General features: G+C 36.5%; 1 protein-coding gene across 2 annotated transcripts in view; it reads left to right on the top strand.

The window, feature by feature from the left end:
* ABCC9 (ATP binding cassette subfamily C member 9) overlaps nt 1-16,159 on the top strand; it is a 148,844-nt gene that overhangs the window by 74,860 nt on the left and 57,825 nt on the right. For both annotated transcript variants that reach the window (XM_060166742.1, XM_060166743.1), the window contains 5 exons: nt 1,792-1,876; nt 3,173-3,253; nt 11,279-11,416; nt 11,545-11,670; nt 15,854-15,950. In XM_060166742.1, coding sequence (XP_060022725.1) covers nt 1,792-1,876; nt 3,173-3,253; nt 11,279-11,416; nt 11,545-11,670; nt 15,854-15,950 — 527 coding nt within the window. The remainder of the gene's footprint in view (nt 1-1,791; nt 1,877-3,172; nt 3,254-11,278; nt 11,417-11,544; nt 11,671-15,853; nt 15,951-16,159) is intronic.

Below are 16,159 nucleotides of genomic sequence, written 5' to 3' on the forward strand. Positions count from 1 at the left end.
GTATATGTCAATCCCAGTCTCCCAATTTATCCCCCCACCCTTATCCCCTGGTTCTGGAGTCTTTGTATCGGGACTTCCTTTCTTCTCTGTTTGCCCCTGCATCCGTCCTCATCACCTGGTCTATTAAGTCAACTCTTGTAAGAGAAGCCTCGTTGGAAGTTTCAGCCCATCCTATACAATTATTGAGAAGAATTTGTACACCAAAAATAAACAGCCGAAACCGAAGTGTGTGTGTATGTGTGGGGAGGAGGCGGGCATGGTGCTGAGGTTGTTGGTAAACAGAAGAAAAATCTCAGTAAGGAGCAGAAGAAGGGTTAACCGTGGACAGAAGAAAAGGAATACGGGATCTGAGGGGTCTGGTTACTCGGAGCAACCAGAATACCTCCTCTTTCAATCATCTTTTAAACACCCGCTCGAGTGTACAAAGGCAAGATCCTTTCCTTAAGCCACCTGCATGAGGGGTAGGGAGTGTCCTAAGACCCTGAGCTGGGTTCTGAAAGGTAAGGAAAATTAGGTCTGGGGAGAGGCATGAGGAAGGGGGAAGGGAGAGGAAAGTGTGGGAGGAAAAACTCAAATTACATGGGATTGTTTGGGGCCTGGGAACAAACCAAACAGAAAGGGATCTGTGTGTATTGATGGCAGCAAACTAGATTGTAAAGGAAGGCTGAGATGAGACAGTCAAGTGCCTTAAAAGCCAGCCGGATATAAATCTGACATTCTCGGGAGGCACAGCAAGTGTTAGAAAGGGGACTGACAAAGTGAATGTGCTCTGGCAGCGTCGTTTGTTGCCTGCACTTGGCAGTGACTGTAGAAATGGAAGAAGAAGAGATGGTTGACAGAAAAGCATTCTAGAATAAGAATGGACAAAATAAGAGCAGGGGGAAGAAAAGGGAAGAATCAAGAATGACTTGAATATTTTAAGACCAGGTGATTGAGAAAATGAAACCATTGATATTTTCCCTAGCACTCCCAGTGCCCATGCTTCCCTGTATTTCCAGTCCGTCCAATTTCCAGATCCAGCCTTAGGTCAACTTGAGTACATCAGTCCTCATCTTCTTCCGTTTTCTCCTCCCTTCAACAGCATGATTGTGGACACAGATTCCCCACCTGTAACCCATGCTTTAGCCCCAGTGAGCCTCCTCTTATCCCTCACATGCACCGTGAACTTGTTCACCTTCGTGCAGTTCCTTAAGCCTCCCTTCCCTCATTTTCATTCCTGGAAAATTACAGCTCATCTTTCTGGATACACCTTACAACTCGCCCCCTCTCAAAGACATCACTAATTTCTCAGAGTAGTCGGTCATGTCTTCCTGTGTATTCTAGGAGCACTTTATACCTACCCATCTATATTCAGTACCTAACAAGGTACATTTTTATTACATGTTTCTATGTCAATATTCTGCTCCATTTAATAGTTTTTTAAAAAAAATTTTAACCACTTTTTTCACTGAAGTATAATTTACAATGTTTTGTTAGTTTCAGGTATACAGCAAAGTGATTTAGTTGTACTTATTTATATTTATTCTTTTTCAGATTCTTTTCCATTATATGTTATTACAAGACATTGAATATAGTTCCCTCTGCTATACAGTAGATGCTTGTTAATAGTTTTATAAAAGTGGGAACAAATATCTATTTATCTTTGTATCTACAAGCCTAGCGTAGAGGCTAGTATATACTAAATTGTTCAATAAGTGTTTTATTTCAGCGTCCAAGACATTGGACCTGGGACTTAGTTTATGGGCAGTATGTTAATAGTGATCTAAAAACTCAAAATATTTTCTCCCAAAGGTACAAAGCTGTCACAGATGCCTGTTCTCTTCAGCCAGATATTGACTTACTACCATTCGGAGACCAAACTGAAATTGGAGAGAGGGTAAGCTATGTGTAGTTTAATTAGACAATGAACACAAATCTAGAAAAGTCTTCTGGTTGTCTTTAACTTTTCATGGAGCATGAGAAAATCTGAGAGCTCTGGAATTATGTGTTTTCCTAGTGACAAGTTCTGGGAGCATGAGCACAGGAGTTCTTAATGCCACGTCTCTTAGGTATTTGTTGACTAACCAGCATACACTTCACATTTTGCTAGCTGCTTGAGAGTTCTCAAGGGAAGGGAAGCAGTCCCTGACTTTGATCAAATGTATTTTTACTTACTTGGAGTTTACTTTAAATTGGTTTGGAAACTGAGATTGCTTCCGACAACTTCTTCCACTCTTGTCAACATCCATTTGTTCCTGTTAAAGGGTTCTTTTTTCTTTGTGTAAACAGGTTTTACATTGGCATCATACCGTTCTATGACTAGCTGAAAATTATTTATGTAATCATTTATAACAATGCTGGCTAAAATTTTTGACTCTTATAGGTGGCAAGTACTGGGCAACAGGCTTTATGTGTATTATTTACTTTTACAGCAAATCTGTTATATGGGTGTTTTGTTATCAATGTATTGCAACCAAGAAGACCAAGGCTGAGAAAGGTTAAGGAACTTGCCCAGTCAGAGTCATTGGTGCAGGTGGGATTGGTCCACCTCTGTAGTCTGTGTTATTCATGGCTGTTCTTTATTGTAACCTAGTAGAGTGCTTAAGACATGACCTGGACTTCTTTGAGTCTTCATTTCCCCGTGGGGAATAATGCCTACACTGGGGAAATTGCTCTGACGAATAATAGAAATAAGGAATGGAAAGCCATTCACATCAGCCTGGTGCATACTAAATGCTCAATAAATATTAGTTTTTCAAATTTTTATAATCAGTACTTGATTATAAAAGCATATTGCTGTGTAGTTCTGTTGAAAAAACTTGTAATATTGAATTTAAAAGGCATATATTCAGTATACTACAGACACAATGCATGAAACTAGAAACAATTTGGGGATTACTTGCATCTTCAGCACTCACCTTGGTTTATGGTTATTAATGCTTCGGTACAGCAGAGTTCTCTATCAGAGTGAAAAGAGGATTAATGTTATCAGTCAGAAATTACCTTAATATAATTCAAGTATTGACCACTAAACAGCTTGCATTTTATCTTACTAATGTTATCACAGTTTAATTAATAAATTACCAGTAATTTAAGATTCTTTTAGAGAAGTTTGTATTTTAAAGGGAATTTTTTAATCAACAGATCATCTACTAATATAAAAGGTGGATGTTTATGGATATTTCTTCTCTAGGGCATCAACTTGAGTGGGGGTCAGAGGCAAAGAATCTGTGTGGCCCGAGCTCTCTATCAAAATACCAACATTGTCTTCTTGGTAAGCATATGGGCTTTTTGTTTCTTTCTATTTCATTTTTCCCTCTGGACAAATGAGTCCTTAAAGAGACAAGTAACTCAAGGAAAGACGGTTTAACTTGTGAAATTACAGAGAATTAAAGGGAGACAAATCCTCGGAGTACCAATCAAATCAACATCAAGGTGAGAGTTGGGGGATCCGAGGGACTGAGGTGCCCAAATCGTTACTTATATGAGTTTTTAACTCATGAGGATCATTAATGAAAGAGAATGGATGGTGCTGGATGAACTGGACAGGATCATAGGGCTTCTCATTTATATTTGCTAGCAAAAAAAGAGGGGCTGGAAAATATACTCTTGGTGGGCATAGGGGTTAGTAAGTATGCAGCTCAGGCTGTGGATAAGATATATCTGTGAAGCTTCCTGAAAGTGTTCTTAGAAATCTTGATACTAGCCTAGACTTACTGAATCATAATCTATAAAGGCAGAGTTTAGAATCTGTATCTTAAAAAAGCTCCATAGATGATTGTCTTGTATTTATATCCTGGGTTGATAACTTGCTTCTCCTGTGGATCCACAAATAAAATTTGATGATTATGTTGATTATGAATTTGCTGTAGTTTGGTTTCTCCAGAAGGATGTAACCAAAATAACTTAGCTTACAAATAGTGTATATTAGAGACCAGCAGCCTATGTAAATACATCCTTCCCCTGCTTTCTCCTTCTGTGCAGTTATTAACCATTTATAAACCTGGTTCTCCAACCTCCTTTAGAGTTTTCACTCCATCTAAAATCGAATATCTTCAAATTTTGTGGAGTTTTCCACTAAATTTGGATCCATTACTGGGGATGGGAGTAGAATTTGGACATAGTGGTGGAAGTGCACTTCAGGTTAATGTCCCTAAGAATACCTGTCCCCCAAATGTTCCAGAAAACACCACCATAAAAGCTATACCAGTATCTAGCAGCAACCTACGTAATTATAAATCCTTTTCATAATGGGTGGACCCGCAACTAGAAATGACCTCTTGAACTTTGGGATGAAGTAATGATTGAACCACCTGAGGACCAAGTGACTTGGAAATCTGAAAGAGACAGAGGTTCTCTGAATGTAATATTCTACTCCATTTCATTCCACTGCCTTCAATTTAATGACCCTTACTTCAGTTGTAGAATCATGAGATTCAAAGAAGTCATAGTGCTACCACTGTGGATTCCCGGCCATTCATTACAGAATTGCTTTTCGTATCATCTCTAACAGCTTCTCGATGACTCTCTCTGAAGACAGATTGCTTATCTTTGAGGCAGCCTTTCCCTGTTGGTCCATGTATGGGTTGCTATAACAAATCGCCATAATTGGTGGTTTACACAATACAAATTTATTATCCTATAGTTCTGTAGGTTGGATATCCGACATGGGTTTCACACAGCTGAGATCAGAGTGTCTGCAGGGCTGTGTTCCCTTCTGGAGGCTACCGGGTAGAAAAGGCTTCCTTGCCTTTTCCAGCTTCTAGAAGTTGCCCACATTCCTTGGCTCCCAGCTGCCTTCCTTCATCTTCAAAGCCAGCATCTCTGACCATTTTTACTACTCACTTCTCCCTCTCTTCACATCTGGGGAAGTTCTCAGCTTTCAAGGATTCCTGTAATTAGCTTAGACCCATCAGGATAATCTTCCCATCTCAAGGTCTTTAATCTAAATCATATAGACATACCTTGGAGATATTGCAGGTTTGGTTCCAGATCATCATAATAAAGCGAGCATCGCAGTGAAGTGCGAGTCACGTGATTTTTTGGGTTTCCCAGTGCATACAAAAGTTATGTTTACTATACTGTAATCTCTTAAGCGTGCAATAGCATTATGTCTAAAAAAACAATGTGCATACCTTAATTAAAAAATACATCATTGATAAAACATGCTACCCATCATCTGAGCCTTCAGTAAGTGATAATCTTCTTGCAATAGTAACATCAAAGATCCTTGATCATAGATCAGTGTAATATAATAATAATGAAAAAGTTTGAAAGTACTGTGAGAATTACCAAAATGTGACACAAAGACACGAGGTGAGCAAATGCTGTTGGAGAAATAGCGCCGATAGACTTGCTAGATGCAGGGTTGCCACAACTCTTCAATTTGTAAAAATACGCAACTCTGTAAAGCACAATAAAGTGAAGTGCAGTCAAACGAGGTATGCGTGTATCTGCAAAGTCCCATTTGTTATTAAGGTAACATAGTCACAAGTTCTGGGAATTAGAACATGGACATCTTTGGGGACCATTATTCTGCCTGCTGCAGATAGCTTTCATTATTGGAAAGTTATTATGTGATTGAAATCTGCTTCTGTGTATTTTCCATTAATTGATTCCCATTCTGCTTCTGCAGCAGCAAATATATTTCTTTTATATAGCCATAGTTCAATATTTTAATATTATTGTCATTACTTGCCTTAATTTACTTTTTTCTAGGCTAAGCAAGCTTAATATTTTTAATTCTTTGACAATAATATAATTCTTATAACTTTTTTTTACCTTTTCTTAATTCTGGATGTAATAGTGTTTGTCAGGCTCCCTCTGAAAAAGCGTGTTCTAGATGCACTCTGATCAACTCAGATAATCTTAAAACTAATAGATCTTATGATCTAAATATTATAGTTTCTTAATTGTAGCCTAAAATTGAATAACGTTTTAGCAGCAACAGAATACTGTTGATGTGTTTTAACAGTTTCCCCCAAATGAAAATATCTTACACTTCCATTGACAAAGCACTTTGAATCACAGTATTACCTCATTTGATTCTTATGACTGTGCTGCTAGGGTAGATGGTATCCTCATGTGAAGTGAGGAAACTTATACATGGAAAGGTCAAGTGCCTTACTCAAGGACTAATGACTAATGAGTGATACAGTCTGGGCTAGAACTCCATGTCTTTTGAGTACTGTTTTTCTGATCAGCTAAGATTCTCTGGTATTTTTTAAAAAGTATTACTCTCAAGTTACTACCTGTGTTGTCTTTTTCTTTCCTTTCCCTCTCTCGCTCCCTCCTTCTCTCCTTCCTTCCATCCTTCTTCCTTTCCATCCATCAATGTTTAGTGAATGTCATCAATGCCATCTTATGTGCTGGGTAAAGGAAACAAAGTTTTCTCCTTTGTTATTCCTATCTTTAAGGATCTTACTTGTACAAATAATTAGTTAAGGTTTTACATTTTGCTCTGATCTCTAGTTAACCTTTATCAAATTAGCCTTTACACTGTATCAAAGCCATGTGAAACATCTTGATTATATATCAAACATATTAGTTATTTTTAAAGCTTTGTAGCATCTATAAATGTTCTGTATCAGTGAATATATTTTTAAGAGGTTATTTCCAAAAATGTGTCCGTAAAGAGTATACTACTAAAACATTCATTGAATACAGGAAAGACTATATTAGTGAGAACTGTATATATGTATATAAAAATAAATAATATATTACTGAAAATGAAGAATTGACCATTCACTGATTTGGCCATTTGTCAAATTGTCTTGCACTCTTTAAAGAAAGTATCTCCCCAGAATGTTAATACACAAACTGAATCGTGAGAAATGATCAGCAATCCATCAAATCTAGATTATTATTAAGTTATATAAAAGGTTACATTTTACTGCAACACCAAGATGCCACATAATGAAGCCATGATGACACATAATGAAGCCATATACATGATAGCAATCATTATTAAGGGCTTTTTAGGACCTAGTCATGATTCTAAATACTTTATGTACATGAACTCACTTCATCCTCACAATAACCCTATTAGGTTTGACATTGTTATTATTAATGTTACCTTTATTTATGCAATGATAATGTTGAGGCTTAGGGGGATAATTTACCCAGGGTCACACAGATAGTATAGTGAAGCAAGGATACAAACCCAGGTGATCTAATTCCATAGCCTGTGTCCTTAAGCACTGCACTCTTCCTCATTAAGAGATTCCTGGAAGTCACTAAATTCTCACTGTGGTGCTTTAAAGGGTTTAGCACAGTTAATCACCACAGCTTTATTTATAAGAAAATAATAATAAAATAACGCTTTAAAAATATTTTACAGAGACTTTTACAACATTATTTGATCTTTGCAGCAAACCTATGTGCTCTCTGACAGGTCTTTTTATTATCCCCATTTTACAGATGAAGTGACTGAGTTTGAAAAATTGCCCAGTGTCAGAGATCTACTCTGTTAACTACTTTCAAATATGCAATACAGTATTATTAACTATAGTCGTAGTGCTGTACATTCTATCCCGAGGACATGTTTATCTTACAACTGGAAGTTTGTACCTTTTGACCACTTTCACCCATTTTCCCCAACCCCGCACCCCCACCTCTGGCAAACACCAATTTGTTTTCTGAATTTATGAGTTCACTTTTTTTTTTTGAATTCCACGTATAAGTGAGAGCATATAGTATCTGTTTTTCTCTGTTTGACTTATTTTACTTGGCATAATGCCATCACAAATGGCAGAATTTCCTACCTTTTTATGGATCTATAATATTTCACATTGTCTTTACCCATTCATCCACTGATGGACATTTAGGTTGTTTCCATATCTTGGCTATTGTACATAATGCTATAATGAACATGGAAGTTCTTAATGAACATTGAGATAATGATTTCATTTCCTTTAAATAAATACCCAGAAGTGGAATTGCTGGATCATATGGTAGTTCTATTTTTAAAAATTTGAGGAACCGCCATACTTTTCTTCCATGGTGGCTGCACCAATTTACATTTCCAACAGTGCACAAGAGTTCCCTTTTCTCCACATTCTCACCAACATTGGTTATTTCTTGTCTTTTTGATAATAGCCTGTCTAACAGATGAGAGGTGATATCTCATAGTTTGATTTGTATTTCCCAGATAATTAATGATATTGAGCATCTTTTCATGTACTTGTCGGCCATTTGTATGTCTTCTTTGGAAAAATATCTATTCAGATCCTCTGACCATTTTTAAATTGGATTGTTGGGGTCTTTTTGCTATTGAGTTGTATGAGTTCTGTATATATTTTGGATATTAACCACTTATCATATATATGATTTGCAAATATTTTATCCCATTTCATAAGTTGCCTTTTCATTTCGTTGATGGTTTCCTTTACTGTACAAAAACTTTTTAGTTTGATGTAGTCTCACTTGTTTATTTTTGCATTTGTTCCTTTTGTTTTTGGTATCAGAATCTTAAAAAAGCATTGCCAAGACCAATGTCAGGGAGCTTATCCACTATGTTTTCTCCTAGGAGTTTTATGGTTTCAGGTCTTATGTTCATGTCTTTGATTCATTTTGAGCTGATTTTTATGTGTGATGTAAGATAGTAGTCCAGGTTCATTTTTCTTACATGTGGCTGTCCAGTTTTCCCAGCACCATTTATCAAAGAGACTATCCTTCCCCCATTGTATATTCTTGGCCCCTTTGTTGTAAATTAATTGACCATATGTGCATGATTTTATCTCTGGGCTCTCTGTGCTGTTCCATTGATCTATGTGTCTGTTTTTATGCCAATAAGATAATGTTTTGTTTATGATAGCTTTATAATACAGTTTGAAATCATGAAGTATGATACCTCCAGCTTTGTTATTCTTTCTCAAGATTGCTTTGGATATTAGGAGTCTTTTGTGGTTCTATACAAAGTTTGGAATTGTTTGATTCATTTCTGTGAAAAATGTCATTGGAATTTTGATAGGGATTGCATTGAACCTCTAGATCATTTTCGGTAGTATGGACAGCTTAACAATATTAATTTTTCCAATCCATGAGCACAAGATATCTTTCCATTTATTTGTGTTTTCTTCAGTTTCTTTCATCAGTGTCTTAGAGTTTTCAGTGCACAGGTCTTTTACCTCCTTGGTTAAACTTATTCCTTAGACATTTTATTCTTTTTGATGCAATTACAAATGGGGTTGTTTTCCTAATTTCTCTTTCTGATAGTTTGTTATTAGTGTATAGAAATGCAACTGATTTTTCTATATTGATTTTGTATCCTGCAACTTTATTGACCTTATTCATTAGTGCTGTTAGTTTTTTGGTGAAATCTTTAGGGTCTTCTATAGAAAAATGTCATTTGCAAATAGAGATAGTTTTACTTCTTCCTTTCCCATTTGGATGTCTTTTATTTCTTTTTCTTGACTAGTTGCTCTGGCTAGGACTTCCAGTACTATATTGAATAAAAGTAGTGAGAGTTGGCATTGTTCTTGATCTTAGAGGGACAGTTTTCAGCATTTTACCATTAAGTATGATGTTAGCTGTGGGCTTGTCATATATGACCTTTATTATGTTGAAGTATGTTCCCTCAATACCTACTTCATTCAGAATTTTTATCATGATTGAATGTTGAACTTTGTCAAATGCTTTTTCTGCATCTATTTAGTTTATCATATGATTTTTATCCTTCATTTTATTATTGTGGTGTATGACATTGATTTGCAAATGTTGAACCATCCTTGCATCCCTGGAATAAATCCAACTTGATCATGGTGTTTGAATATTTTACTGACTGTTGAATTCAGTTTGTTAATATTTTGTTGAGAATTTTTGCATCTATGTTCATCAGAGACATTGATCTGTAATTTTCTTTTCTTGTGGTGTCTTTATGCTAGCTTTGTAAAATGAGTTTGGAAGTGTTCTTTCCTCTTCTGTTTTTTGGAAAAGTTTGAGAAGGATTGGTATTAATTCTTCTTTAAATGTTTGGTTGAATTCACCACTGAAGCCATCTGTTCCTGGACTTTTGTTTGTTGGGCAGTGTTTTTTGATTACTGATTCAATTCCCTTACCAGTAATTGGTCTGTTCAGATTTTCTAATTCTTCACGATTCAGTTTCTGTAGGTGTTTGTTTCTAGGAATTTATCCATGTCATTTAGGTGTCCAGTCTGTAGGTATATCATTTTTCATAGTAGTCTTATGATCCCTTGTATTTGTGTGGTATGAATTGTAACATTGCCTTTTTCATTTATAATTTTATTTGAATCCTCTCATTTTTTCTTGGTGAACCTAGCTAAAGGTTTATCCATTTTGTTTATCTTTGCAAAAAATCAGCTCCTAGTTTCATTGATCTTTTCTGTTGTCTTGTTAGTCTGGATTTTATATATTTCCACTCTGATCTCTGTTATTTCCTTCCTTCTACTAACTTTGGGCTTAGTTTGTTCTTTTTTTCTAGTTTTTTGAGGTGTAAAGTTAAGTTGTTTATTTGAGGTCTTTCTTTTTTCTTAATATAGGCATTTATTGCTATAAAATTCTTTTAGAACTGCTTTTGCTGCATCCCGTAAGTTTTGATATGTTGTGTTTCATTTTCATTCGTCTCAAGATAGTTTTTGATTTCCTCTTTTGATTTCCTCTTTGGCCCATTAGTTGTTCAGGAGCATGTTGTTTCATCTCCACATATTTGTGAATTTTTCAGGGGTGGAGTTTATGGCGAGAGTGTGTCTCAGACTTTCCTGCTTATTTTGATGTTTTTTCTCAGTTGCTTAATGTGTCAGAATCACTCAACTAGTTTCTGGATTTCTTTCAGAGGGAATTGCTCCATGTGTAGCTGTATATTCGGTGTGTCCATGGTAGGAGAGAAATTCAGGAGTCTCCTATGTTGCCATCTGGGTCTAGAGTCTACACCTATTTTTATTATTTAAACTTTATTGATAAAGTTTATTGATAAACTCCAGTTATCATTTCATTCAATTGATAAACTCCAATTATCATTTCATTCTTTGTTTTGGTGTTTTGTTATAGGTTGTCGAGTAATGTTGGTTTTTGAACTTGGATATTCTATACATAAGAATTCAAACTACTTCAAATACTGTTATTTACTTTTTAAATTAGTTTTTAAGTGAAAGAGAAAATAAAAACTTCATTTTTAATTTAGTACCTTTTTTGTAATTTAAAGTTATTCAGAGTCTGTTTATTATAAATAGGATTTGTGACATAATTTGCCTTTAGTTACTTGTATTTCTGCTTTCTGGAGGATTTAGTTACAAAGAGAATATAAAAATTTTTCATCATCTCTCCATTTTACTTGTTGTAGGATGATCCATTTTCTGCCTTGGACATTCACTTGAGTGATCACTTAATGCAGGAAGGGATTTTGAAATTTCTCCAAGATGACAAGAGGACACTTGTTCTTGTGACTCACAAATTACAATATCTAACACATGCTGACTGGGTAAGAGTTTAAAAGAAGTTTCATTAATTTTTATATTACAGTTATATAAATGCTTTCTGAGATAAAGATAATTCTCTTGGCCAATTAAGGATTTTTGTCACAATTCGTCTAATATGTGCTTTCCTTAGATCATAGCCATGAAAGATGGAAGTGTTCTAAGAGAAGGAACTTTGAAGGACATTCAAACCAAAGATGTTGAGCTTTATGAACACTGGAAAACACTTATGAATCGGCAAGATCAAGAACTAGAAAAGGTAATTGCTCAGAGTTCAGAAAAGTTCAGAGTTGAGTTCAGAAGAGTCAGAAATGTAGTGCATAATTACTAAAAAAACTTTTAGAGAAATATTACCATTTAATGTTTGATGATATAATAGTCCTCACCTGAAATCTGAAATAATTGTATATTTATATATCATTAATTGATAGACTACTTTGAAAGTAAAAAATTCTAGTGATATCTTTCGGATGACGTGTTGTCAGCCTTTTAGAGGAATTTTATTTGAATTGGAGGCATATTACAATCATATGTGTGTTTAAAACTTAAACTACTTGCTCAAGCATGCTATTTCCTCCTTTTATCTTATATTTCCTTATGTATGTCTTATTTTCCTCACCTGTAATATGAGAGTATTTTCATTCACCATTTACAAATGGAGGGTTGTGGGCAAAACAAAATCTGAGATGGTTTGGAAAGAAGGAAGAGCTATGAGCTGTGGGTATAGTGGTAAAGCATGTCTGGGATAGAGTTGGGGGGTGAAGGAAGGTAATCAGAAGGAAATAACAATAAAGCTTTATATTTGGATAGTTTTTAAAGTCCACAAAGCCTTTTTACATGATCTCTGTTAATTCTCACAAAATAAGCAAAAAATATCAGAAATTAGTAAAGAAAATATGATCTCACTCTTACAAATGAGAAAACTGAGGCTCAGAGAGGCTAAGTAATTTGCCTAAAGTTGTACAGTACATATAATAAGTGGTACCAGTTGAATTTGAACCCAGGTCTCTACCCAATGTAATTCCAGTATAATGTAAGTATAACATTGAATGAAATGATAACAGAGTTGGAAACCATATTGAGTATGATAAAAGAAGAACTCATGGTTGAGAGGTGAATTATAAATTGAATTAGTAAATTTTCAAAATGTTTTCTCTTGAGTTGGGACTAGGAAGTGTCTAGAATTCAGTAGTCCTGGCTAGGAATGAGCATTATAAAATGAAAATGCTTATATCAGCAAATTTCTGAAAAAATCAAGAAATTAAAATGTATTATTTCATAAAGGAAAAAATGATCTATGTTTCAATAGCAAAAGGAAGATAAAAAGTCAGACAAACCATGGGATTGCTCTGTCTTCTGCAGCTTTGCCAAAGATCTCAAAAGTAAACTACAAACTTCTCAAAATATGGAATTAAAGATATATGTAAAAGTCTTTAAGTAGACTAGGGAAAATCACAGAACCTTCGAAATGAGGATATTCATCAAAATATGACAATGTACAATTGGCAAGAGCCCCACTTAAGAATTATGTGGTGGAGTGCTTGATTGTAAACTTACTGGGATGGTTCCAAATGACATTTTTTCAGTGGTCTAGATGCCAGGGACAAAAGAAAATGATGTAAGCTTAAGGAGTGGACCATTTATGGTTTACTTTGGAAAGAAGATCTGGAAAAACACACACAGAGAGAGAGAGAGAGAGAGAGGACGCTCTTGGCTTGATTTTATAGTAATACTGATTATTGAGCAAGCCAGGAAGAAAGTCCATTACATTGTGTTTAGAAATGAAGTGATCACTCAAGATAGCCTAACTCTGTAATTAAAGACACATCACAGGGTTATAAATCAGCTGAGGGAGATATGGAGCAAGTTAAGGTGTGGAAAGGGCAAATCCATTTGCGGGGTTAACCAGTGGCCAGTAGAAGCCAGCATGAACCATGCAGCTGCCCAGAATCCTCACCTGGGGCTGGAGGGAGGTTACTGCCACCCAGAGAAGGGCAGGCTCCTGAAATTCATCTGAAGCCAGGGAGAGTCACACTGTGAGGAATAAGACCACAACACCTTGGGGAAGTTTTCATAGAAACAGCTTCTGAATATGTTCTGTGGCAGGATGGGGTGTTTGCCTAGGACACTGGTTCTCAACCAGGGTCACTTTTGTCTTCTTGGGGACATTTGGCAACATCTAGAGACATGTTTAGTTGTCACAGTTGTGGAGCAGGTGCTACTGGAATCTAGTGGGTAGAGGACAGGGATGCTGTTAAACGTTCTACAGTGCACAGGGCAGCCCCCATGACAAGGAATTTTCTGCCCCAAAATGTCAGTAGGTTGAGAAAGGCTGGCTTAGAGCCAGAGCAGATCAAGCAAGTGGACAAGGGAGTGAAACTAAAGAACTCACAAAACATCCCATCTCAGGGCTTTAGACAGATCTGTCAGTTTAAGGGTTAAGGGATAAGGGGGAAAAATATGTTAAAAGGATAGAAATGGCAGCTATGAAAAGGAGAAGTTTATAACACTTTTAGCTGATTTAAACGTTATTAAAAAGTCTATCTTGGCTGGCATCACCCATTGTCTTCATAATGTTATTAAGCAAAATGAAGTAGCATCTTTGGATATTTCTTCCCCCAGCCTCCAACCCTCACCTTGACCTGACCCTTCACAGGCATCCAGTAAATATTTATTGGATGAATGAAACTAAATTTGTATTTACTTAATCCAGATATCAACACAATTTAAAATATTTAACCTCAAATGAGCTTAATATGAGCATTTACTCATAAGAAAAATGACTAAAGATTAAAGTCCCCAAGATGTTAAATCTTTTGTTCACACAGATTGGCGAGTTGAACAAGAACCAGATCTTCTGTTTTTCCATGAACAGGTTTATTTCATTTCGTTACACTATACACAAAGGATTAGGTCCTTTTTAATTTTGGGTTTTATTTACTCTCATGTACAAAAATTGGTTTTCATATCGTTAGGCACAATTAAAAGCTAATGTAAATGTGATGAATTGGGAGATTGGGATTGACATACGTACACTAATATGTATAAAATAGATAACTAATAAGAACCTGATGTATAATAAAATAAAATTCAAAAAGAAAGCTAATGTAAAATTGTCTCTGAAAAAATACTATTCAAGAGACACTTTCGCTTTTACTTTTTTTTTAATTCGAGAACTTGGAAGCGACAGAGCCTTCTAGAATAGCAAGTCTCCTAAATCACACATGTTATATGAGGCCAAACAAACAAAAACAAAACAGGACCACTATCTAGAGACTGATCACCAAAGAATTATTGGTTTATCAGTGTCACAACTGTGATGTTTTTTTTTATGTCAGCATGTACAGGAAGCTCTCAAATTACCATAGATTTGAAAAGTCTGTGGCTCAGTTATTTGGAACTCAGAATGCATTTCCCCACAGAAACAGGGAGATGGTTAGTTTCCCAGACTGTCCTGCAGAAGCTGATTTAACCCACAGTGTAACTGAACTGATGCTACTAGTCCAGTTACGAAGCCAAGGGGGCGGAGTGTTGGAAGCAGAGAACTGGAGAAAACAAAATGCTTTTCCCTTTCTCAGCACAAGACAAGTCAGGAGCAACGCTTAAAAATTTGCAAAGTTTGTTTTTGCCATTTTTCTCTTCTTTCTGCTTATCTTCCCTTCCCAGGGCTTTCTCCTAAACTGCTAGGCAGCTGAATACCCTCCTTTCCCATTTGCTTAAAAATTACCCATCTTCTGGGCTTCCCTGGTGGCGCAGTGGTTGAGAGTCCGCCTGCTGATGCAGGGGACACGGGTTCGTGCCCCGGTCTGGGAAGATCCCACATGCCGCGGAGCGGCTGGGCCCGTGAGCCATGGCCGCTGAGCCTGTGCTTCCGGAGCCTGTGCTCCACAATGGGAGAGGCCCACGTACCGCAAAATTACCCACCTTCCTTCAATTTCTATTGAAGTTCCTTTCTCTTGTGCCGTTCCCTTAGTGAGATGCTCAGTCAGAAATTCATCTCGATTTAATAATTCATAATATTAGTGAATGACTGATAGTGCTTTAACCAATCCAGAAACACATGCATTTTTCAAGGAAGATATTTGTTAACATAGATGACTTTAGTTAGAAAAATTACAGGAGTACGTGAAAGTGACATAAAAGAGCAATGGTGGATCCAGGCTTTAAGGCTAGGGGAGGTGTCCCCCTGCCCCTGGGGTCAGCTCCATCACGTTTTTACTACTTTTCCTGGCTTCTTACTGCCCTACACCTCTGAGCTCTGAGACATTTTTCACAAACCTCAGGCATTACTCCTATGACAGGAGTTGCCCATCCATCTGTAGCGTGAACAGAGCCCAAGACCCAGAAAGGTAACTAAGGATTGGTTCTTGGTACGTGTGGGTCACTGTAGAACTTAACTGTGTCTATGAGTTCCTTGAATGATAGCACAGTGTTTCCTGTAGGATATGGAAGCTGACCAAACAACTTTAGAGAGGAAAACACTCCGAAGAGCCATGTATTCAAGAGAGGCAAAAGCCCAACTGGAGGATGAAGATGAAGGTAGACCTTTTTTTATGTCTGACACATTCAAACGGGTAATAGGATGTGAGGGTCGTTCTTTAGCAAATGATGTGTGAATATGTCAGTGAGGAATGACTAGCCACTTTGCAGCAGGTGGAAAGGCCAAATCAAATACCTAAAACTGAAATGGAAAGAGTAGGAGTGAAGGAAAAGTGTATGCAATCAACCAACAAGCATCTTGAGGGACT

Source organism: Lagenorhynchus albirostris, chromosome 11 (assembly GCF_949774975.1).
Source record: "Lagenorhynchus albirostris chromosome 11, mLagAlb1.1, whole genome shotgun sequence".
In the NCBI taxonomy this organism is placed as follows: domain Eukaryota; kingdom Metazoa; phylum Chordata; class Mammalia; order Artiodactyla; family Delphinidae; genus Lagenorhynchus; species Lagenorhynchus albirostris.